This window comes from Bactrocera dorsalis, chromosome 4 (assembly GCF_023373825.1).
Source record: "Bactrocera dorsalis isolate Fly_Bdor chromosome 4, ASM2337382v1, whole genome shotgun sequence".
Lineage (NCBI taxonomy): Eukaryota > Metazoa > Arthropoda > Insecta > Diptera > Tephritidae > Bactrocera > Bactrocera dorsalis.
Genome location: NC_064306.1, coordinates 50177180 through 50201320, shown reverse-complemented (window position 1 = coordinate 50201320; position 24141 = coordinate 50177180). Strand labels below are relative to the sequence as shown.

Here is a 24141-nt window from a genome sequence, read left to right as displayed (position 1 = left end):
TTTTGAGACATACAAGTATGTGTTTATATAAAACACTCGATTCATTAACAATCAGTTTACGTATGAACAAAACCCAGTAAGAAAAGCTTACATATGACATATGTACTTGTACATTTGAAAAACCTTAATATTTGCTTCTGAGAAGTTTAAACGGTAAAACTGATACATTTTTTTAAAACTCGACCAGTTATTATGAGAAAAATTTCAATGTCATAATCGAATTCCGAGATTTTATATAGTCTGAAAATGAAAAGTATTGTATAAGAGTGCGAAATTGCCTTGACCCATTGAGAACCAATGAAGCTGCAACGTATGTAGAGAATTTGATCAAAATAATTTGAGACACATATTTTCTTGACGGGTATGCACCGCAACCGACTGCACATGTGTTTTGTATATATGTTTGTGCATATATCTATGCAAATAAAAATATATAAATGTAATTGCGTTCATTCACGTGTTGACAATTCGACTGGCCGGCGGCTGTCTACCAGCAACTCAGCAACATTGCCGGCACTAACAACAGCTACGCCAGCAGCAGTAGCAACGGTGTCAGGTGGCAATGCCCATTCACCGCCTACCGCCTATTTGCACTGCCACAAATGCACAAATCAACACTATTTGCATATACACAAACAATTATATGTACATAGTTATAATATGTATGTACGTGCATAAATAACCGCCAATGACAATAATGCTTATTTACTTATTTACAAGTACAATATTCTTATAAAAAAATACTTTTTGCATTTAATTACTCGATTTTTTTCTTTGCTTCTTCTTTTTTCCAAAGAATTCTACATTGCCTGCATGTGAATTTGCAGTAATCAAGCAGCAACGGCGGCAAATCAAGTAAGTAAGTAAAACAAAAACAATGCTCAGCAAGTTAACGTGAAAATGATGACGTCTGACGTTTTATGCATATAAATACAAACAGACATACATACAATTATATGCACGTATGCATTTATATGTATATGTATGTAGGTGCCGGCACGCACGCGCCGTTGTTTAGCTATTAATAATTATATGCACAATTAGCAGAAAATGAATATCACAGCAAATAATAAAAATAAATAAATAAAAAAAAAGTAAAAAAGGGAAAAAGGCGGCGCGGCTAGGTTAGCGCTTTTGTTAACGTCGACTAGAACGTCATGAGTGCAGAAAAGCGCACATATGTATGTACTCGTATGTATGTACATACATAAAGCCAAATAACAGTAGATATATTTTTTTTTTATACCGTGCCAACATAACGGTGTTTTACATACATACAAATGTGTATCATAGCTTGTATGTTATTGTCCACTGCATTCATTTTTTGTAACTATTTCAGCTATTATTCATGCAATAATTTTAATTTACACGCCTGTTGTGAGGGTGTTGTATGCTTTGACCTCCCCATGAATGTTGCTTGGATTGCATTGAACTCGTTTATTTGGATTTTTTTATATTTAACACTATTTTTAAAGCTTTTAATTTGCACGCAATCAATCAACACGCGATAGAATGCGATGAGCCAACGCTGGCGCGCATGCTCGTAGCCCATTTGGCAAGCTTGTTGGCCATAAAGGGTATAAATGCAATGTTAAAAAAAAAATATAAATTGTTCTTTGCTTTTGTATATTAATTTTTTAACTTTGTTCACTTTATTGTTTGTTGTCATAGCTTTTGCAACAATAACCTGCAGCCTTTGTTTTGCGGCGCTAAATTTATATGCAGTTTATAATTATTAATTGCCGAAAGGCAAGGTAATAATTCAAGCTTCGTGTGTTTATAAGCGTATTAATTTAATTTATTGTTTTATTTGTTTTTTTTATTTTATTTTTTGCACTTGAGTGATAAAACCTCATATTGGCTGTTAATCAAATATTTTCTAGGGATGCTATAATTAATATAAATATTTGGCAATCATCGAAGGACAAGTAATCATTTATGCTTAGTGTGTTTAATGACCGTATAAATTTTTGCTTTAATTTTAATTTTTTTGTTATAATTATTTTTTTGGTTTTTAATTTGTGTGCTTGTGTTTTTTTGAGATTTTTTAATTAGTACAAAAAATTGGGAAAAGCAAATTTCATCTAATTTGCTCTAACGAGATCATAACCGCAGACACCATCGTTGTTATTGTTTTAGTGTTGGAAAGGTGAGATTTTAAGCTTCATTTAACCAAAAAAAATGTAATTCGGGGAAGTTGAAAAAAAAATTACAGCTGTTCAAAAATGAGTGAAAATAATCAAGAAATTCGCCATATTTTGAAATTTTTGTATAAAAAAGGGAAGAATGGCACTCAAGTCACCAATGAAATTTGTGAAGTTTACGGATATGCAAATATAAAAAAAAAAATTAAATGAAGTTTGATGAAAAATACGAAAATACTTTTTCGACTACCCAATATCTTTCGGAATAAAACGAAATTGAAGTCTTGAAAGAGATTCATGCGATTTTACCGATTTTCAAACGCATCAAAAATTAGTTAAAAGTTATTTAAAAATACAAAAATACAAAATAAAAGTTTGTTGGATATTATTTACAGTCTCAACAGAAATTTAAGAAAAATTAGTGAAATTTAAAATTTTTTAAACAACAGCAAGCATTTTGGTGACACATTGTATAAATATATTCTACCAATTTTAATTTCCTTTCAATTTTTCCCTCTATGTTATCTTAGTACAATTTTTTCACAATAGCTAAACACTATATAAACAAAATATTAATGCTTGAAAACTTTCAAAGCTTTACCTGCACAGCAAAAATGTTTTAAAAATTAATAAATTTACCTTATTAACTGTCATAATATGCAAAAAATATGTGAAAACTAGATAATGGAAAAGGTGTATAAAAATAAATTATTAAACACTAAGTAAATGTAGTCAAGCTCTAAAAATAGTTACTTCCTAATTATAATACTAGTACTATTTGTTTTTGTTCAGGCGCTTAAAAATGTAAATTATTATTCTTCCAGTATGTTACTTTGTTTATAACTTTTTTTTTATTATATCCACTCGTTCAAACTTAATTTTTTTTTTAAATTTCTTAAAATGTATGTTAAAGGTTAAACGTGTGGCCTTTGAGCTGTCAATCGTGGTTGGGTCGCAATGTTTTCAGCCAAGTTATGTGGTTGCGGCTTGGCTAGCCAGTTGGACTGGCCAAAATGGTCAAATGTGTCAACGGTGCGGTATGCTTTTTATGCTTTTTATGTTTTCTTGTTTCTTTTTTACTTTTTATGACGAAAATTTATTTTTCGCCTAGCGCTTGTCATTTTAAGCGCTTAATTTATTAGACCGATTTACTTTATTACACTAACAATTTGAATATCACTAATTTTACGCATATACATATCTGCAAGATCTTTCAACCAATAGACGCACACTTAACACAATACAATTTATTTCAACTCAGCAAAACGGGCAGATTTTTAAAACCGAGAATTAGCGCCATTTCTTTCTGCGCTTTTTAACCAAAATATGCAAAACTTGAGCGCGTGGCATTAAATAAATTTAAATAAAATAAAATATTTCAGCTTACATGCAACACAAACACGTTATTTAATTTTAATTATTATACAAATTTTTTGTTATATTTTTGTGATACATAAAAACATAAAATTATGCTTAAAACGTGTGAATGTAGTTTCGAGTTTTTACTTTTCACTGTATTTTTTTATTTTAATTGTTTAGTGGCACAACAAATGCTACTTCAGCAATAATTTATTATTATTGCATGCCTTGTGCCATCAGAAAGTTTTGTTTTTTATACACATTCCGCACTACTGGTATCGAACGAAAGCAAAGAGCAAATAACTGGTCTAAACGGAACCGCTGTGATTTGGTCGAAATTCAAATTTGAAATATTCCAACCGTCTTAACCGTGCGCCGGAATATCGTACACTGAATGGTCGAAGACGGCATACGCTCGGTATTATAATAAAGCGCTAACAGCGATCAGCACTCACAGCAAGCTAGAGCTGCAACAATAAAACAACCGACCAACAAACATATTCAATCAGCTAACAAATCAACGAGGTAGCCAGGCAGTCAGCCAGCATATTAACCACCAACTCTCCAGCTGTCGCTCAAAAATATCACACACACACACATACACGCACACACACTCTCTCAAACAGGCGGCAAGCGAAAAATTAAAGCTGCCAATAAAGCAAACAAACCAAAAATGAAAGACATCACTTAAAACTTTATCAAATAATATGCATACACATACACATGCAAACGATAAGAATCAACAAGCTTTTCGAACTTCGAAAAGCGCTTCGTTCGGCGTTTGTCATTTACGAGCGCAAGGCGGACGCGCGCTCCATCATCTGCTCGACAACACGACTCGGCAGTTCATACACTCGTACACCTGCCGGGCAACAGGTTGTCGGCATGTGTCGAAGGTATGTATGTGCGCATGTGTGAGCTTTACCTCTCTCGTAAGTTGTTTCTCATCTACATACATATGTATCGAACTTTTTGTTGTTCCTGCCTTTCGGAAATCTCGATCTAATCAGTGGCAATAGCTAGCCGCTGATAAAAATCATGAATGAATATAAGTATGTATGTATGTATGTATGTATGTATGAGTCATTTCAGGTTTTTCAGTTTACCAACAGAAGAAAAGCATCGTTAATGGACGGCAAAGTCATTGTCAGTGCCACAACTACAACAAAAAATAATGTATGTACATATGTATGTATATAGATGTGTGAATGTGTGGGTGTTTGTAACAAAAGTTAGCATTGCAGTAACAGTTGTAGTAAATTGAAATTAGCGTTAACTGAGTGAAACACCTGTTAATCCCACGTTATGCACACATACATACATACAAATAATCGGTAAACTCTTCATTACTAAACCGCTTTTAGCATTTCTCTTTAACATGGTTAGTAACTCTCTACTCTTTTTGGTTTTTTTATGCTTTATTGTTCTTTGATTGTTTTGAAAAATGCTGATCTTAAAGGCCAAGTAGTGATATGGTGATCTAGCCCACAATTGTTAAAAAAGAAGTCTATATCCAGACTAGTCTACGGAATCGATAATTTTTTTCTAGATAGGTACAAACTTTTTTCTGGTTGCGTGAAGATTTGTCTCCATAAGTCAATTTCGTCGTAAATAAACATTTTGGCAGGGAAAGTTTGTCTAGCGATTTTTACCATAGAAGAAATACTTAATTAAAATTTTGTGTGTCCGACCAGAATCACGACAACGAAGTCGTTGAAAAGTTTCCTAGTGTTTTTGGTGAGTTTACTTCATTACGAATAAAAGTATTTCAGTGGCACAAATCATTCAGTGAAGGTGTTTGAAGTCATCGAAAACTTGCCTCATGCGGCTCACCCAACCAACTCTGCAAATGACGATACATTCGAAAAAGTTAAATAAACAGCGTTTGAAAAACGCCGTATTGACATCAGAGAGATGACACAGGATCTCAACATCTCTTATAGAAGAGACTCAACACATGTTGGTTATTTTTTCGGACATGAAGCGCGTCATCGCTAGATTCGTAACGAAAGGTTTGAAAATTTTCGCAAAAGATATGCTTGACAACGTAGCTAAAGGCCCTATCTACAACAAACGCATCATAACTGGTGGCAAAACTTGGGTTTATGAATATGACAAACTTTTCAACAATATACCGAATGACGTTTCGAAAATGAGTCAATACAGAAAAAAACACGTTGAAGTGGGTCAAAAATCAATTCGGTGCCCATCGTTGTTTTCAGTACTGTAGATCACCATGAGTTCGTTTCACTGGGTCAAAAGATCTGTAAGGAATACTATTTGTCCGTTTTGAGGCATCTCAGCGAATAAGTTCGTCGTAAACGACCGGATTTGTGTGCAGAAAATTCATGGATTCATGGATCACGATAGTTACTGTCATATTTTAGCATGATTGTGATTGACTTTTTGGTTAAACACGAAATGAGAGCCCTCGCTCAGCCGCTGTATGTGAAAGATTTGGCTCCCTGTTACTTTCTTCTGTTTTCGAAACTGAAAAATCCGTTTCGAGGAAAGTTATTAAAATACGTGAAAGTTTTGTTCGTTTGGTTTGATCAGTCCTGGTCAAATTTGATTTGAATTATGGTATACTATATTTCTAGTTATTCCAATCGGAAATAAAAACCTTCGCCATAATAACAAGAGTACAAGCGAGACCTTCGATTGACAATGAAAAATGTTATACGTAAATATATTTTTGCTTTGATTTAGTTCCGAAAAACCATCAGCCATATGGCGTAGTAAGTACTTTCAAGGTTTGTACCAAAATATAGAACTGTCAGACCATAAAGAAGAGAACATTAAAATTTTTGAGGCGCTAAATTATAAAATTTGACCTATTGCCTTAGTTTACTATTGAACTATTCCCCACTTATAATTTGTTTGTTGTTTTGAGCAAAAATGTTTACCTAATAGGCAAATCAAAGAGTACCGTTAAGAGTCAAAATTCACAACAAAATACAATATTAAGCGTATACACATGTACTACATATGTATATAAATTAAAAACCATATTATTTATGGGATACAAACTTATAGCATAAGCTGATGTGTGGTTATAAATCCAAAGCGACCTTGAATGTACTAAAACATACTCGTAGGCACATACTTAATTGAAAAGTAATTATGTTGCAGTCTAAAAATAGCAAATAAACTATAACGCGTTCTTTTGTTATTATTTTCTTTGAACTAATTCAAAAATTTTTTTAAGTGTGCAGACACACATACATAAAAACACATATAATATATATTTTCATTTTCAATACAAAAATCTCTTGCGTTTAAAATTGCTCTCTTCCATATACCATACATACTTCAATTCGGAAAACATTTCACCTCGTAAAGTTTTGTAATTTATTGCATTAAGTGGCCAAGTGGTGTAAATAATCATGTCCCAATGAAACAGTTTTATTTTTCTTACAAAAAAGCCGCAAATAAAACGCAATGCGTATGTGTTAACCAGTGTGAAGTAAGTGTTGCATTTTAGCCGTTATCAGGCAATCAAAAGCTGACCTTGAAATTGAAATGAGTTTTACGAAAAAACAAACTTAAATTCGAAAACGGAAATAAAACCCTTCAGTGGAAAATATATTGGTGAATATACGGCAATATACATACATATGTATACGCAAATGTGTATATGTTGGTATTGCTATTAATGTGTGTGTGTCTGTAGATTATCAACAAATCGAACCTTGTAAAAGTTCAAGAGCTTAAATATATAAAAACAATATTTTTGATTGGGCTAAAACAAGTGGACTTAACAGACATTGTAAATTATGATAGACTTAAGGGGCTATACCAGTGTGACACTTTCAAAAAATCAATTTGCTTTTTTTTATTTTGCTTTTTTCGCTAGTTTATATGTTCAAAAATATCCTATGAAATCGCTAAGAACGTACCTTGAATAGCGTTCTAAAGCGTTCTAAAGAGCGATCGCTCGCAGGTATAAGTCGGATGGTTGAAACTCTAAACTCGTTTTTTTTTTGAAGTGACGATTTTCAAAATTGCTGACATCATAACTCAACGAGAAATTAACCGATCAAATTGAAACTTGGTACTCTTGGATATATTTACTATTCAATGGCCGACGGTCTTTTTGATTGGTTAAAAATCGTCAATTTTGCATTAAAAACGACCATTTTTTACGTAAAAAAATTAAATTTTTTCAGAATACGCCATTTTGTTAATTTTCAATTTCAATTTCATTGCATAGTAAATATCTTCAACTTTAATAACCTTTTTGATTATTTTTATTTGAGCTACGCATTCGGTCGGAATCATGTCAGCAGTTAGAAATCTTTGTTTTTTTGGCACCTCCGTAGCCAAAATATAACTCCCTTAGTTTTTAATATTTTTGTAAAAAAAATCTAAAAATATAGCTGAAAATATACTTCGAAAAATTCAATCGCGTACTTTCTTTTAGAAAAATTCACGAAAACCGTCTAATTTTTCTGGGCTTACACTGGTATAGCCCCTTAAATATTTATATTTATTACTTTTGATTTTGTTATTAAATCATATGTATATTCTTTAACATTTATTTGTTTCAAAACATTTATTAACATCTTGTTGGTATTTGAAAAAATGAATTAAATTTAACTAAAAAAATGATTATTGTGTTTAGTAAACATAAACATTGTTTACCAAAGAAATTTCTACTATTTTTAACACCGAAAATGGGTTTTTATTCTGAGAATTGGGAATCAATGTCAAATCTCTGAGCATGATTCTGAAATGAATAAGCTTTTATCCACAAAATCTAACATCCATTTAAAGACCTCTTATGACCCTTAGATTCAATCTCCAAAGCAGAAGTGTAAATACTACATTGGATAACTGAAGCTTTACGGAAGATATCAAAACGAAAGCTGGTTTTAGTAGATAAGAACTGGTTTTCCGGAAATATAGATCTCTATTGTCTTAGTTTTATATATTTAGGTCTAGTAAAAAATGAATTCATTACATTTCTAATAGTTTGCTTTAGTAATTTGTAACTTGCATTGCAATGGTACAATCTTGTATTAAAAACCTTTCCCAAACAGTTTTGTGAACCCTTGACGCAGTATTGCGTGAGCAGGGCTGAAAGGTGGACAGTTGCAAAGAGTAAATACGCTTATTCGAACCCACAGTTTCTCTTCGATGATCCATTTATGAAACGTATGGGTACTGCTGATAAAAACTGGGTCACTTGTCATAACGTAAAGTGAGACCGGTTGTGGTCGAATCGCTGTGAGCCGGCGCAAACGGTGGTTATCCCATGATTAATCCGGAAGGTTTTACTAAGTGTTTAGTGGGTTTAGTAGAGAGTCGTCTACTATTAAACAAGCGTACAGTAACGATCAGCTTTGGCCATTAGGAGAGACATTGTGTGAACAATGTCAGACACATCGCTATCTACTTAATAGTCCGGAGTTGGCACAAGTGTTCTTGCCTATGTCGTATGATTTTGCTCACGAAAAATTCACCTCAAAGGCAGCTTGTGAAAATCGACTGCACCAGTTTATTGCCAATAGAAACGAGGATTTCTGTGAGAGTGGCATTATCAAATTACTTTAAAAAGACAACTAAAGGATTTTTATTTGACATAAATCATAGCATTCTAACTACGCTAAATAAAAGCTTAAATTTAATGTGTTTTATTTTATTATTTTACTATATCTATTATTTTTTAGCTAGGTGAAGGGTAAAAATAACACACTATACTACTTTTCTAATATTTTAGATTTTTTTGTATTAGTGAGAAATGAGTCACTATAATCCAATTATTAAGAAACGAAATTATATAGACAATTATTTGATTGGATAATCGACCTTAATAACTTGATTTTAAAGCGCCAGCGTGGTTAAATATTCAGAAAATAAATTGTATCATTGCTTAATTAATAAAATACTAAATAGAAAAATACTTGAAAATTTTCCGAAATTATAAAATCAGTTAAAGCTGCACCCATACTTGTGAGTAATAAATAGTATGCATATCGTATACAAAAGGGATGACCTTCTTGTTAAAATATATAAAAAAATCTAGTTCTGTTGAATTTTTAAACTGTCATATAAAGCATAATTAAAATATAAACCGATAGTACTTATCAAGCCCTAGAATGTTCAAGTTAATTCAAACCAATGACTACTAAAATTTTGTGGTTACGTTGAGAATTGATTGGGAATATGTAGCACCGGATGACTAAAAAGCGGACTAACCCAAAATTAATAGAACGATATTAGCAGCGACTTAAAATCACAATTGGGAGCCCTCTTTGGGTAATTTCTTTGCGTCCGCTACATAGACATTAGGGTGAACCAAAAACTACAGGGTTTGTACAGAAAGTAATAGGACTGATTTTCTTTCTAACCTTTTAAAATTAAAATAAATCGATTTCTTGAAGAAATATTTTAACCCATGAATTCTATTTGTTAATTTTTCTTGGCTCACCCTGATAATTATATATGCTTTAACTAATCTAAAGTATAAAGGGCGGTGATTACTATATTCAATTCTGTGTGATGTGAAAATTGCATTGAAATATAGTATTTGTTACAGCTTACGGAATCATACATAAGTGCACATATATAAAGGTAACATATATATTTACTGTCAGCCTGTGCAGTAATTCATTTCAAAAGTGACAATTGAACACGATAAGACACTTAACAAATTAGGAAATCAGCTTGAATGTGCAATGCTACCGTCAGTGTGAGAATTGAGGAGCTAGCGGGAATGTTTCGTGCAATAAGATAAAAATAATACGTAATTTTGCATATAAATTGAAGAATTGTTAAGATGTATATATACTTCCAGCAAAGGTGTGGAAATATTTCTGTTGACAATATTAACAAAATATATTCTGACATGATACACATATTTATCCATCGCATTTAGTAAATTGTGTACTTTTTTGCGAATACAATGGAAATGTAACTTTTTCCGAAAGTGAATGGGATTTACCGCCTACTGACTAGCTGTTGTCTCGATCTCATTTTCACATTTTGTTGTGATAACATACTATAGACGAGATCAGAGATAACCGACAGGTGTAGTTAATATTTATATTCTACGGAAAGACTACTCATTACGATCATTTACGGACATGCACTTACATATGCATGTCTGGCAATGTTCAGGTACATTTTTTATTTGACAAAAGGAGTGGCGCTTTCGTGCTTTCTGATCTGTACTTTTATTTTGTGTTCTTTTACTATTTTTTATATATTATGATATGCTTCCGTAAAATTTCCGTCCTGGAATCTACATTTAACGATGATTGCACTAAAGGGGATTCACTTTTATGTTCACAGACAATAGCTTGAAGTGGTTATTGATTGTGTCTATCTGTTTTGATTGTACGAGTATATAGCTCAATTTTCCAAGCTAGAAGCATCGATACCTTGATTGACAGTAATATTTAGAAACATGTGCTGTTCTGGACACTTAAATGTGTTCGCAATTAAAATAAAAACTATATTTGAGACTAAACGCTTTTCATTTTCTATAATTATTTAAAATCAAATTGCTAATTGCATTTAAAAATTACTATATTTGAAAATTAAAGCTTTACTGTAATTATAGCTTTGTTTAGACGAAGAAAATTTATTGGTCACGAAATTCAATCTTATTATAATTAATTGTAATAATTAATACAGCTACACCAAATATCATAGAATAAGGCGTTTACATCTTTATAATAGTATTGACAGACGACAGTGTTAATTCGGATTAACTGCGCACTTAATCAGGTCCAAATTTGCAGGTGACAGACGGCAGCTATGCGAGTTTGAAACTCTCGTAAACAGCTGATAGTAATTTTTATAATATTTTCAATGAAAAAGGTTTAGAAGATAAACATTGCGATTGTCAGCTGCCCAATTGTTACAAAACCATTTTTTATTACAAAATCATATCAACATGTTATTTTTGAAACGGCATCATAATATAACATCATAACATAAAAGTTCTAGTTTTATTATTGAAAATTTGAAAAACAGCTATCAGTGTTGCTTGTTTTTCATTCACAATCAAAATTTACAGTTTTTATCAATGTTGCCAACGAAAATCTCTAAAATTTTGAGGATTAATTGTGACTTAGCAACGGAGTTAACTTCACGAAGTGCTGAAATAATACAAATTTACGCTGCCGTCTGTCAAGGTTATAAGATGCTTAGTCCAGTTTTTTATCCAGGCGCAGCGGATGGTTTTCGGTTATACCATCATATTATTAGGTTGATATTTATCCTCAGAGGTTTGAAAAAAATTGTTTAGAATAAGGAAAACCGGTACCATTGACTGCAACGAAACCACCAAACCAATCTGATGTGCATTTTTTATAGAAACTATACTCGCATGTACATATAGCTAAATCTGACAACGGTCAATCAACGGAAAGCATTTTTTATTTCTTTTGAGCCACGTTACTTGAACGAAAAAATTGATATTTTATGAAAATGTTTATCTGGATTTTGAACGGCTAATTTGAGTGAAGCTATAGCGATCCGGACAATTTCGTCGGACATTCTAGCGTTGCCTTGGAAAATAGTCTAAGCCACATTTCTACAAAAAAGCACCCGAAAATTGTAATTAAATTCCCCGGGTAAATGATGTGTAAAAAAAAATTATTTTGATAAGTTTTTAGGACTTTACTTAATTACTATGCCAAATATGACCGCGATCTGTCAATCAGTTGATTTACAGCAGCTGCTTAAGTCGGTACACCTCAGTAGTGCGTTACGATTTTTACTTTGGATAAAAATATCGAACAAAGTATTTGTCTCAAATTTTGTATTTCTAACCAAATTTCGTGTGCGGAATCGTTGTGAATGTTGGAAAAGGCTTATGGTGATCAAAAATACCAACCTATGATTGATACAAATCCTTCAAAGATGATCGGGAGATCATTCTGGACGACCTTCGACCTATCCAATTGATGAAAATATTAAAAAAAGGAAGGCTATTTTGCTAGAAAATCGTCAGGCAAGTGTTAGAGAGATGGCAAGAGAGCTCGACATCTCTCACGAGCTTGTTCGAATGATTTACTTGATTCGTCCCGATAAAGTTGACTTTTTTTATAAGAGTACCGTAAACAGGTCTCTTTGAACATGCTTGATCGTGCGACATTCATGAAGAGCATTACAACTTCCGATGAGATGATGGGTTTACTCGTATGAGTTCGACATTTAAAGAAGTCAGCAATGATCAAGATTCAAGAAATTATTTTTGATCGGTCATTTTGTACAGCATCTATATGCTATAACAGTTCGATATCAACGTTTCCGACAAATGAGCAGTTTCTTGAGGAGAACAAAATTTCTGCAAACTTTCATATCAATATCTCAAAAAATAAGGGATTTGTTCACGTACATAAACAAACAAACATGGTTAATAATTTACAAGTATAGAGCCATATATGTACTTCGAAGAATCTCCGACGTTTTTGATTATAAACTTATATTGACTTCTGTTTTGAATTTACAAACCTAGTAATCATCAACTCTGAGTTTTCAAAAGGAGTGTTGGTTAATTAAAAGGTAAGAAAAAGTGATATAATATTCATACTATAAATGACAGATGTAAAGACAACGGAACCTAGGCTAGTTCTAATTATGGGTATTGATTTCTTTCATTTCAAATTGATCTAATTGGTTTTAATTCTCAGAAGAATATATTGAATTTAAAAAAAAATCAATGTACTTAGCACAGTTCATTAAGGCAAAAGAAAAGAGCACCACTATAGAATTATTGACTACTGACCGTCTCTATCTGAAATGATATCCTAGATTTGTACACTGAATTTTTTGGGTCGAAAGCATTCATTTCGACGTAATACGGGCTAGAGAATTCATGGTTTTAATTTAAAGTACAATTAGCAAACAGATTAATTTTTTGAAATCTACTCGTAGGACAAATATTTTTTATTTCTTCATAATATTACTTTTCTCGAGTCCAATCACCTTTTTGGATTTTTTCATGATATCAAAATTGTTATTAAGAAATTTAATAAAGACTTTAAAACAGAAAAAGACTTACAAACAAAAGAAATATCTGATAACTTAATATCAATTTGTGCTTTATCGAAATGAAACCACATGGTACTTGTGGAGAGATAATCAATTGATTATAAAATAATTCTTGAAACTGGTTTTTTATCAATATGTCTAAATAGACGATTGTTATGGAATGATAAATTCAAAATATTTCATTGTTTTGACAACTAACACTGACGTAAATTGTCAAATAATAGCTATGAAAAATTAAAAGTATAATTAATCTTTAATAACAATCAATAATAATAGAACGTGATAAATAAGCAAAAATCCTCAAGCACCAATGAATTGCCAAAAGTGTGAAAGTACGAGGATTGTTCAAAAATTAACGGGAATTCGCGGGTTTGAAGAGTCCAATTATCAAAGTTTTATTATTTTGTTATGTTGGTATACATGTCCCTGAAGTACGATACAAATTTCAGCTGCAGTCATTGCTTACTTTGTCTGTAGCAGCCGTTGGTTAGACGTGTTTTTATGAGCTTGGCGATTTTCGTTTGTTAAAAGATATTGATCAAAGAACTTGTTGGTTGGTTTTTGGTCAAAAACAATACTTGAACGATGACCCAGCCGCCATGTTTACCAGACATGGCTTTGTGTAACTTTTTTCTCATTTCAAGAATAAATAGAACCTTAAGGGTGGTAAATGAGCATCGCTGACAGTGGATCGTTAAAGGCTATGCTAAAAATCTAATTTTCATCAGTTATTTTTTAAACACACCTCGTACATACATATAAAATAATCATTACTTTAAATGTATTATAAAATATTGTTTAAACTCAACAAATATTTTATAAATAAGAAGGTTTAAATATAATGTTGTTTTCCGTCCTTTGGTAGCACGAACATGTTCAATTTTGAACAATAATATAAATAGATGTATGTGTATTTATGTACATGGATTGATTAATATGATGGGTATTTCCAATTTTAATAAAGTAATTATTCTTCATTTAGATTGATGTCGATGAAGAATCAATAAGTACATTTTAGGAATGGAATATAAATACAATTTGTGCGAAAGTACCAAACAATGGGCCATAAGAAAGTCCAAAAATATATACACTTTTAGCAGAAGATTTTTTAAAAGTTGTTACACATAAGTAGCTAGCAATGTAAAAGCACGAAAAACAACCACGTTTGATACTGTCGAAAAAGCTCAACCCATACAACTATTTAACCAAGGTTTCTTCCTCCCACCATAGCTTCACAGATTTAATTGGTTTATTAATTTATTGTATTAGAGAATAATACCAGAATATTTACTTTCATATAAATATAAATGCTTAAACTAATTTATTACAAGTAATAATTATTAGATTTACCAATTAAGTTACTTGTCGAATCTACACGAGAAGCCACAAAATACCAGTTTTCTGTTTAGAAACGAAATTGTTAAAAACGTTTGCCTAAAGGCGTTTTTGCTAATATCTTTTATAGCTTCAGGATATTAAACGAGAAATAAATTAACTTATTGAACGGTACAGCATGTGCGAAGATTTGATTGATGAACTGTGTACCAATAATAAATTTTGTGTAAAACCAGAGTTAAGTCTTTTACTAGAAATAACGGAATGTACAAATTTGGAAAATACAAAACCATTCACAAACATACAATTATAAATTTGCAAGTACATACATACATATACATATATATATATATACATGTATTCATAGATGTGTTTATGTAATTCTTAAATTTTTTGGATCTAGTCTGTACAAGTATGTCAGCTGAGCTAAAACCAAGAGTTGTTGGACAATAATTTCGACATCTTCTTACGAATAGCTTCGCGAAAAGGTCGCATAACACTTTTGTTGATAGTTTGGACGGTTTGACAGGAGTTCGGAGTGCACCACACCTCAATAATCGAAGAAAACTGTCAACATAACCTTCATTTTTGACCTGCATTGACGTAGTTTTTTCGGCTTCGGCTCACCTTTGCTACGATATTTGACCGATTGACCGTCTATTTCCAGGTCGTAGGCATAGACCGAGATTCATCGCCAGTAATAATACTTTTCATGGCATGCTGGTACTCGGAAAGCATTGTTTCACAGACGTTGACGCGACGCTATTTTTCAAAAAATTATCACCGAAGACCTTTTCGAGCATTTTAAACAACATTTTTTAAATAATCTCACTGATAGTAAAAGTCGAATGCACTTTTTGCTATGTGAAGACAAGGCGAACACTTAAAATTAGTTTGTTTTGAGATTTAGCACGAAATTTATATTATATTAAAAAGTCTTAGTATTTTTTGCCCACAGTAGATATTTTAGAATTTTGGAAACTAACTTAACTTAGTATTGAGCTCATTCTTGAGAAATACGTGCGACGACTTTATAAAATATAGTTCGGAAAATGTTAGAGATGAGAATGTGAGCTCAGTTGTAAAAAAACAGCTTAAGCTCGAACAAAAGTATATTTTCAGTAAATACATTCTCAATTAGTAAAGAAAACACAATTTTAAAAAAGGTTTTGTCGCATTCAGTTTTAACAAAGAACAATAGACTAAAACATCACTATTTTCCACATACATATACTATACATACACATATGTATATCTAGCTATGTATGTATAATGCAATTTCGTCAAATTGTAATTTATTTTTCTAGATAATTCTTTCATATTCATTACTGTTTAAAAAAATCACATTGCCTGCTTTTAAATATACGTAACTATGAATAGAGTTTATTGACGGTATTCAGTATTTTTAAAATTTTCGCAAACAAAAGCTTTTGTGCAAAAACATTAAAGTACTTATATATTTTATATTTTATTTTCGTATTAGACAACATATCATTTTTAACGCCCTAGTGAAAACGTGAATAGAAGCGGTGATCTCAGTTGAAATAAATTTTAAGCTAACAAAAAAAAATTTAAATAAAATATTTTATTATTTTCAATTTAAAGACGAAGTAGTCAATATACTTATATATGTACATATGTATGTATGAAGGCTCAAACTTGATACATTGAAGGACAGATAATCTATATTAGAAAAAAATGAAGCTAACGACAAAATTAAAAAGATATTAACGGATAAAAAATTTTATGAATCAGTTTGTATGGCAGCAATATCCCGCAGTGGTTCGGCACTACTTCAGATCGATATCTCAAAAACTGAGGGACTAGTTTACATATTTATAAACGGAAAGACAGACGGACATGTCGCAATCCACTAAGGTCGTTACACTGATCATTTAGAAATAATTTTTTAGGGTCTCCGATGTTTCCTTCTTGGTAAATAAAACGTGAGGGATTATTTGTTTTCATATATTTTTAGGGTGTCCCGACGCTTCCTTCTGGTGTTACAAAAAATTTGATTTACTTTGGATTTAGAGAAACACATTTGTAGCTTGAGAGCCAGTCAAGTAAGATCACTGCATTGTTGTCAGAATTTTTGAGTTAATTATACTTTACACTTGAGAGCCGATCACTGAAGTTTCATTTACTGTATTCTACTAACTGTGAGCTATGAGAACACCTTAATAATTTTTTTTATGATTTAGCTCCTTAAAATATTTTGATTTTTTTAAATTTGTATTCAAATACTCAAAATCAAACTAATATTTTAAAATTTTTACTTTCATTTTTACTTCCATACTCAAATATCAACTAAATTCCATTATACACTCTTTCAGATAAGACCTTAATGCCTTTGGCTCGCTTCATTAGTATTTATAACTTTATTATACAAGTATTACCCATATTACAAACATATCCATATACATACTATCTTTAGATATTCATTTACACTGTTTACTGCAATTAACACAGGGTTAGTCAATATTTCGCAGAAGTGGAAATCTAATCAGTTCAACCACCCACTTTAAAAGAAAACAATGCGTTCTTCTTCACAATAAAGTACAAAAATGTAAATTGTTTTCAAAACAAAAACAATTACGCGATTGCTTAAAATAAACGGACTTCAAATCCAACAACATTGGACGGAATTCGTCTTGATTGACAATAAAAGAGTAGTCGTTTTATAAAATAATAAAAAAGAACATGCAATTTATCAGGTAGGGTTTACGACTTCCTAAAAATATATGTATGTATACATATATACGATATCAATCGTCATAACAAATAACAAAATATGATTCATATTTTATGAATGTTTTGATAAAACGATTATCACGAAAGAGAAGACTAAAGCGAAGACTGAACCAAAACATAAAATGTCATGATCTTGAACCTGTGTATGAATGATATGGGTGGAAAAGGTGATAAGGTCGGGAGGAATAGACGCAGCCACATTTATTGTTAAAAACTAAAATTCCGAAAAAGGTATTGAATTGGAAATATCGACAACAACAAGGTACAAAAAGCGGAAATATGAGATCTAAAATGGAAAAGCACAGCTAACTTCACAATATTTGAAGTAACTTCTCATTTCAGATAAAGGAAACAAGTGCTCGTATGGCAAAAATAATACTTACAATATATGATTTTCAATATTAAAAATCACTAAATGAAGTATATTTGACTTTGATATTTGAACAGAAATCCCTAATACTTCCTAAAGCCTTTATTGCATGCGCATGAGGGCAAAGTAATATGGTTAATGCCATTGATATGTCACTTGAAATATATAACAAATACAGTAAATAACCACTTGTAGATAACATTGCAGTACATACTGCTGTTGGCGTCATTACCCTGTACCAATAGGCCTCGGATGAAAAAAATACTGTACAACACTTTAGTAATCGTAAACAAATCGCATTGATATTTTAATCAGTCACGTTCCCTTTGGTTTAAACTTTAAAGCACTCGAACTTGTTAGTGAAAATATTTCCTTCAATGGGGACACTTGACGTTAAATAAATAAGCGTACGATTTAAGGTGGTACAATTATTTGTATTATGAAAGTGTGATTTTAAAGTGGGAAATTTTAGGAAGCACTTGTGCGTTTCCTGTCTTCACTGTATATAATTACAAAGTGGAATTGAAGAACCAATTAGTGTCAGGGAATCTACAAAGTTGATATATTGACTTATGAAATGAAAATCTAAATGCTATCGTATACATTAGTCAGAAGAACCATGTGATGGGTATTTTTGTGATAGAATTTTGCCATTTTGTTCATTTTTGAATTGCAATTGATGTACTTTCGTTATCGCGATTAAGACTTTCAGTCCAAATGTACGCAGTAAGCAAGTGCACTAAATTTTGATGTTCTGTTTAGTTTCGAGTTTTTGTTGTCCGTCAACTTGCATATCGTTAGTTTGTTTTAATATGAAAATTAAAGAATGAACTGCTTTAAGCACGAAATCTGTTGTTATTATATTTAAAGAAAACAAGAAACATGGCGTTAACAGGTTCCCAATGACTGTTGAATTGATATGGAAATTACTTTTAATAAAGTTTTGTATCTCAAGTATTTCAAAGATCTTCAATTCTTATAAATTAGGAGAATCTACTGCGACCGCATTCAGTCTTTTTTAAGTTATTTCAATTTATAGTACAAAAGAAAGGACCCAAATTTGTGAACACCTTTTCCTATAACCATTTAGTTTATTTCGGTATTGTACGGAACCTTATTATTAGTGGTCCTTACAGTGTACCAAGGAGCCTCTCGAAATGAATAGGTCACAGAGATGAATTGTACTCAGAGTACCTTTTGAACCGCTCTAACTTTAGCAACGATATTTTTCGTTTCCTAGTAGCCTTCCATTGGGTTTATACAAAAGTTCCTAGCGATGTTTTTACTTGTCTAATATCACTCAAAGCTGCTTTCTGCGCGGTATTACTTATCGGAGCTAAATGGGAAAGTACGTATGTGGTAGGTAGAATTATCATAATGCGTAATATTTGTGTAAGAAACTACTTAAGACCGAGTATAACATTAGGGTCGAAGCTTAAGCTTTGAGAAAATGATTCCATAATAACTCAAAACTACGACATTGTAAAGTTAAAGAAACAGTTTCAGATCAGATCAGAGAGATAGCAGAATATGTCAACATATCTTATAAAAATAAATCGGTTATTGTTTTGGGTATGAAGCGTGAGAATGCTAGATTCGCACCAAAAACTCTGAACCTTTTTCAAAAACGACGTCAACTAGAGGTCGAGTAAAGAGACGCTTGACATTATTGCTGAGAACTCTACAAACATACATATATTCATCAAACACATCATGACGCCACGTGATTTTATGAATATGACATCGAAATGGTCAAATAATGTATCGAATTGAGCTCCAAAAAATTCGAGGCTTACAACAAAGTATGGAATATTGGATTAAGCTTGGCATGCTTGTATTGACTCAAGAGGAGCCTTGTTTAAATCTCTAATTTAGAAAGGTTAGTTTAATAACCGAATCACTAAATGAAGATTTCTTTCTTATACAAACTTGTTTCCAACTATTCGTTAATTATTTAAATTAATTTACTTTCAACAGACAGAACTGATAGAACTACATATTTATTTATTGTTATTATAGGAGTTATGATGGGCATTTCTTATTTCAGCTATCCAAATGGTAAATAATATTAGAAGAAACCTCAAAATCGACACCAGATGCGTTCTCTAACAATACTATGCGTGATTTTTTAATAATTACACCAGTTTTGTCACAGATTCGACAAAACCAAACATATAAACTTTAAGTGAGACCACCGTATTGCCTTAAATAATCAGTTGTTAGAAAAAAATTTTATTACCATTATAATACTTAAAAATTTATGACATCAAATGCCCATGATAATTTAGCTAAGAAATTATATAGCACCATACCTCCATCGTTCGAGCCGAGCAGCGTATAGCCACGCGCTGAACGCTTGCCGAAGCAGAAGACATCGAAATTACTAAACGTGTTCATTATCCAAGCAATTTGGCTTCGTCAACACACATCAAAGTTGAGAGAGGAAATAAATTTTGTTTAATTTTTTGCAATTTCTTTCACATTTGTGTTCACTGTATTTTCCGGTTTAAATTATATAAATTTTATTCTTTGCTTTTTGCGCTTTTTTTGTGCAAATTTACTTTGTTAAGCACTGTATGGTATATTAGCACTGAAATATTTTCGAATACTATATTAATGCTCATTAAATATGAATTACGAAAATAGAAAAATGTGAACACTGCGAATACGCTCGAAAAGACGTTATATTTCAATAACTAGCCGATCGCGTTTACTTACACCTAGGCCGCAAGCCAGCAAATGTGCATTAACTATTAACTCTTTTAGTGTGTTTTCTTACATTTGTACAAGTGTGTGTGTTTTTGTGTGTGTGACTGTGTGTTTTTATAATGTGTATTGCTCGCTTTCAATAAATTTTTATTACTTTTGTGTTTCAGCTGTTTACTGTTTACTATTTCATATTATTAGTTGATTTTTTTTATTTAATATTTGCACATGTGTGTGTTCGGGTGCGTTTGTTATATTTATAGTACGTATATTATTCTTTGTTTCAATATTCTAGTGATTTTTGCAATTCCATTTTCAATTACGTGTTGCAGCCTGAGTACGAAACCGAATACGCTGAGATCGTTTGACGAAAGTCGAAAGTGTGAGTACCTGCGCACGCGACAAAGGCAAACTGCTGTGCCAGTTTTATGCTTTAAAAACACTAAAGCTAAAAGCTAACAGTAAAAAATTCTAAACCGTCGCATCACACATTGCACGCCCGACTGACGATATTCAATTTAATGTGGAGTAGCGTGTGGTGGGCGCAAGCTAAAAAAGTGTCTCAAGTCGCGCTTGTTAAATTTACTTAACGAAAGAGCTGCTGCGAGTACAGGTATTTGTTATTATTTTTATATGGTTTCTTCTTTCTTTCAACACATTTTATTATTCAATGTTTTAGCCAAATATACGCTGTATTCAAGTTTTGAATTTTGACAATAATATTTTTCCAATTAATTTTTTGTTTATGTTTTGTTCTTGTTTATTTTCCACAGCTGCTTTTGTAATCTTGTTTCTGTTATTTGAAACAATAAGTATACACATTAGGGTGGGATAAAAAAAAGCGTGTACCCTGAAAATGTATCCAACTGTGAAATCCTAATTATAACGAGAAGGTTTTCCGCCCCACAGTTTTCTATTTTTTTCTTATCATTAGATAGTAATATTCATATCTAGCTTCCAACTACATGAAAAAATTCCGTTTTGTGGAGTTTGCCGGAAATTGATGCTCTAAAAATGGACTTATAAGAATTTTTCGTAAACGTAACTAAAGGTATTAATAGTTAAAGTTTGATTGTTTTAATAAATTTTTTTCTTATAAATTTTATAACTCAACGAAAAAGAATCTATAGTATATAAATCGTAGTCCTAGCTTTGTAGGAATTTTATTTATTATTTTCAAGTAGCAGGAAACGAGATTGGAGTTCTTCTAACTGATAATTAGAAAAAATATAAAACTGTAAGACGTAAGACCTTTCTGTGCAATTAGGAGCTCATGCCTGCAGAGATTTTCTTAGAAGTGTCTAACACCTCCAGGGTACCAAAAAAAATGCTTTTTACCTACCCTTATACACAAATGTATAAATATATAAATTTATAAAAATATAAATTTGTTTGAGCACGCATACTTATGTATGTCTGTATGTAAACAAGCCGTTTTTATTAACTCTCCCTACGCTTGGAGCTCAGCAGCTTCTGCAAACACCTTTCTCGTTTTCTTTTTGGATACTGGCTTGAAGAGAGCACGCTCATCGTTTGGTGCACTCACACGTGCTCATGTACATATGTATGTTCTCCACCAGCTTAACCTAATTCTGTGTCATCAACGTACCGGTTCAGTGATCTGTTTCCGCAAAAACATGGTGCTTTATTGCTGGCCAATGCCCGGCTTAAAAATATATGATTATGTTTGTGAAAATGAGTGTAAGTGTGTACGCATGTATGTAGTGCGGCGTGGGTGTGATTCAACAGCACGTGACGCTCGTGAATGACCGCGTACTAATACATTTGTCTATAAAATACTTTGTCAGGTTCTCAGATTAGTTAATCGGCTATTCCAGTTTAGAAATATTTTTTATTTTCAAAGTTTGACTATCCATATTTTTCCAAAGTTTATAATATTTTCGGACACAGGTCTTTTCGGCTGGTTTGACCAGTACTGAAACCTTAAACACAAATGCGGGAGTACGAAGAGCTTGACAAGCTGCCCGAAAGAGGTAATGCTCGAAATTTCTACGAAAAGATGGGGCGACTAACAGAATGCTTCAAGACCGGAGCATATTCTTGCAGAACCCCAAAAGGTGATCTAGTGACTGATGCCCAGAGCATACTGAAATTATGGGAGGCACATTTTTACAACTTGCTGTATGGCAGTGAAAACATAATGCCAGGAGAAGTCGAATCTGATTCCCCAATCGATGACGATGGAGCAGACCTTCCATTGTGAAGTTCGAATAGCAATTACCCGTCTGAAGAATAACAAAGCGGCGGAGGCCGATGGTTTGTCGGTCGAGCTATTCAAACACGACGGCGAAGAACAGATAAAGAGCATGCATTAGCTTCTTTGTAGAATATGGTCGGACAAAAGCATGTCCGACCATTGGATTTTAAGTTTGCTCTGCTCAATTCACAAAAAGGGAGACTCCAAAATCTGCGCCAAATACAGTGGGATAAGCCTCCTCAACATCGCATATGAGGCTCTATCGAGCGTAATGTGTGAAAGATTAAAGCCCACTGTCAACAAACTTAGTGGATTTTATAAATGTGGCTTCAGGTCAAGAAAATTAACAATTGGCCAGTTATGCAACATGCGCTAAATCATGGAAAGACCCGTGAAGATGGGATCGACACACATCTTAGTCGATTTTAACGATGCTTTTGACAGCACGAAAATAAGGTCGGAATTTGGTATCACCGCAATATAAACTGAGACAATGGCTACGCTGACCACCTCGATGGAAAGACCAGGTGGAGAAGGACCTGACTTCATTGGAATGTCTAATTGGCATCACACAGCGAAAAGGAAGAACGACTGGCGCACTATTGTAAACTCGGCTACGCCAATAAAGAAGAAGAAATTTATTGAAAAGTAAATGTTCAAGTTATTTCCGATAAAAAGTGTATATATTTTTATGGATCCATGTTTAAGTTTTTTGTAAAGGGATAAAAAAATATCGTATATTTTCATGCGCCTACCCTTCAGATGAACAGTATCTTGACAGATAATTAGTTTAGTTCAAAATTGAAAAATTTGCATACTTAGTGAAATTATTTTTTTTTCTTAATGTTATTATTTATATTAAAAAACATTCTAATTAAGACTCAACAGAAAATATTTTTGAGAATTTAATTTTAAAGCTTAAAAATCAAATATTTACATCTTACTATGTGCCACCGCCGACTAGACTCTAAAAGATTATTCAATTCTTACCATATGCTTCATAAACATTGTAAAATCACAATAAATGAACATATGCACATATGTATGTATGTATGTACTTAGTATAAGTAAAAAATATGAATTTATGACATAACTGACAATCGTCGCGCAGTGGATGCTATAATAAAACGGATAAGAATTTATGGTACATTTCAACTAATTTTAGACAAACTTGCCTTAGAAACTACCGCCTCAGACAGGTTAGCGATTTATGTACATATATACGGAACAGAATATCTACATAGATT

General features: G+C 32.2%; 1 protein-coding gene across 5 annotated transcripts in view; it reads right to left on the bottom strand.

Annotated features, from left to right (window-relative positions):
- LOC105222774 (solute carrier family 41 member 2) overlaps positions 1-24141 on the bottom strand; it is an 84682-nt gene that overhangs the window by 38456 nt on the left and 22085 nt on the right. Inside the window, exon 1 of one of the 5 annotated variants that reach the window (XM_029548870.2) lies at positions 20283-21212. The exons of 3 other annotated variants lie outside the window; for them this stretch is intronic. In XM_029548870.2, the coding sequence (XP_029404730.2) occupies positions 20283-20367 (85 nt within the window). In that variant the 5' untranslated portion in view covers positions 20368-21212. Of the gene's footprint in view, positions 1-3531; positions 3932-20282; positions 21213-24141 lie in introns of those variants that run through there. One more of the 5 variants, XM_029548869.2, reaches the window with a different exon arrangement.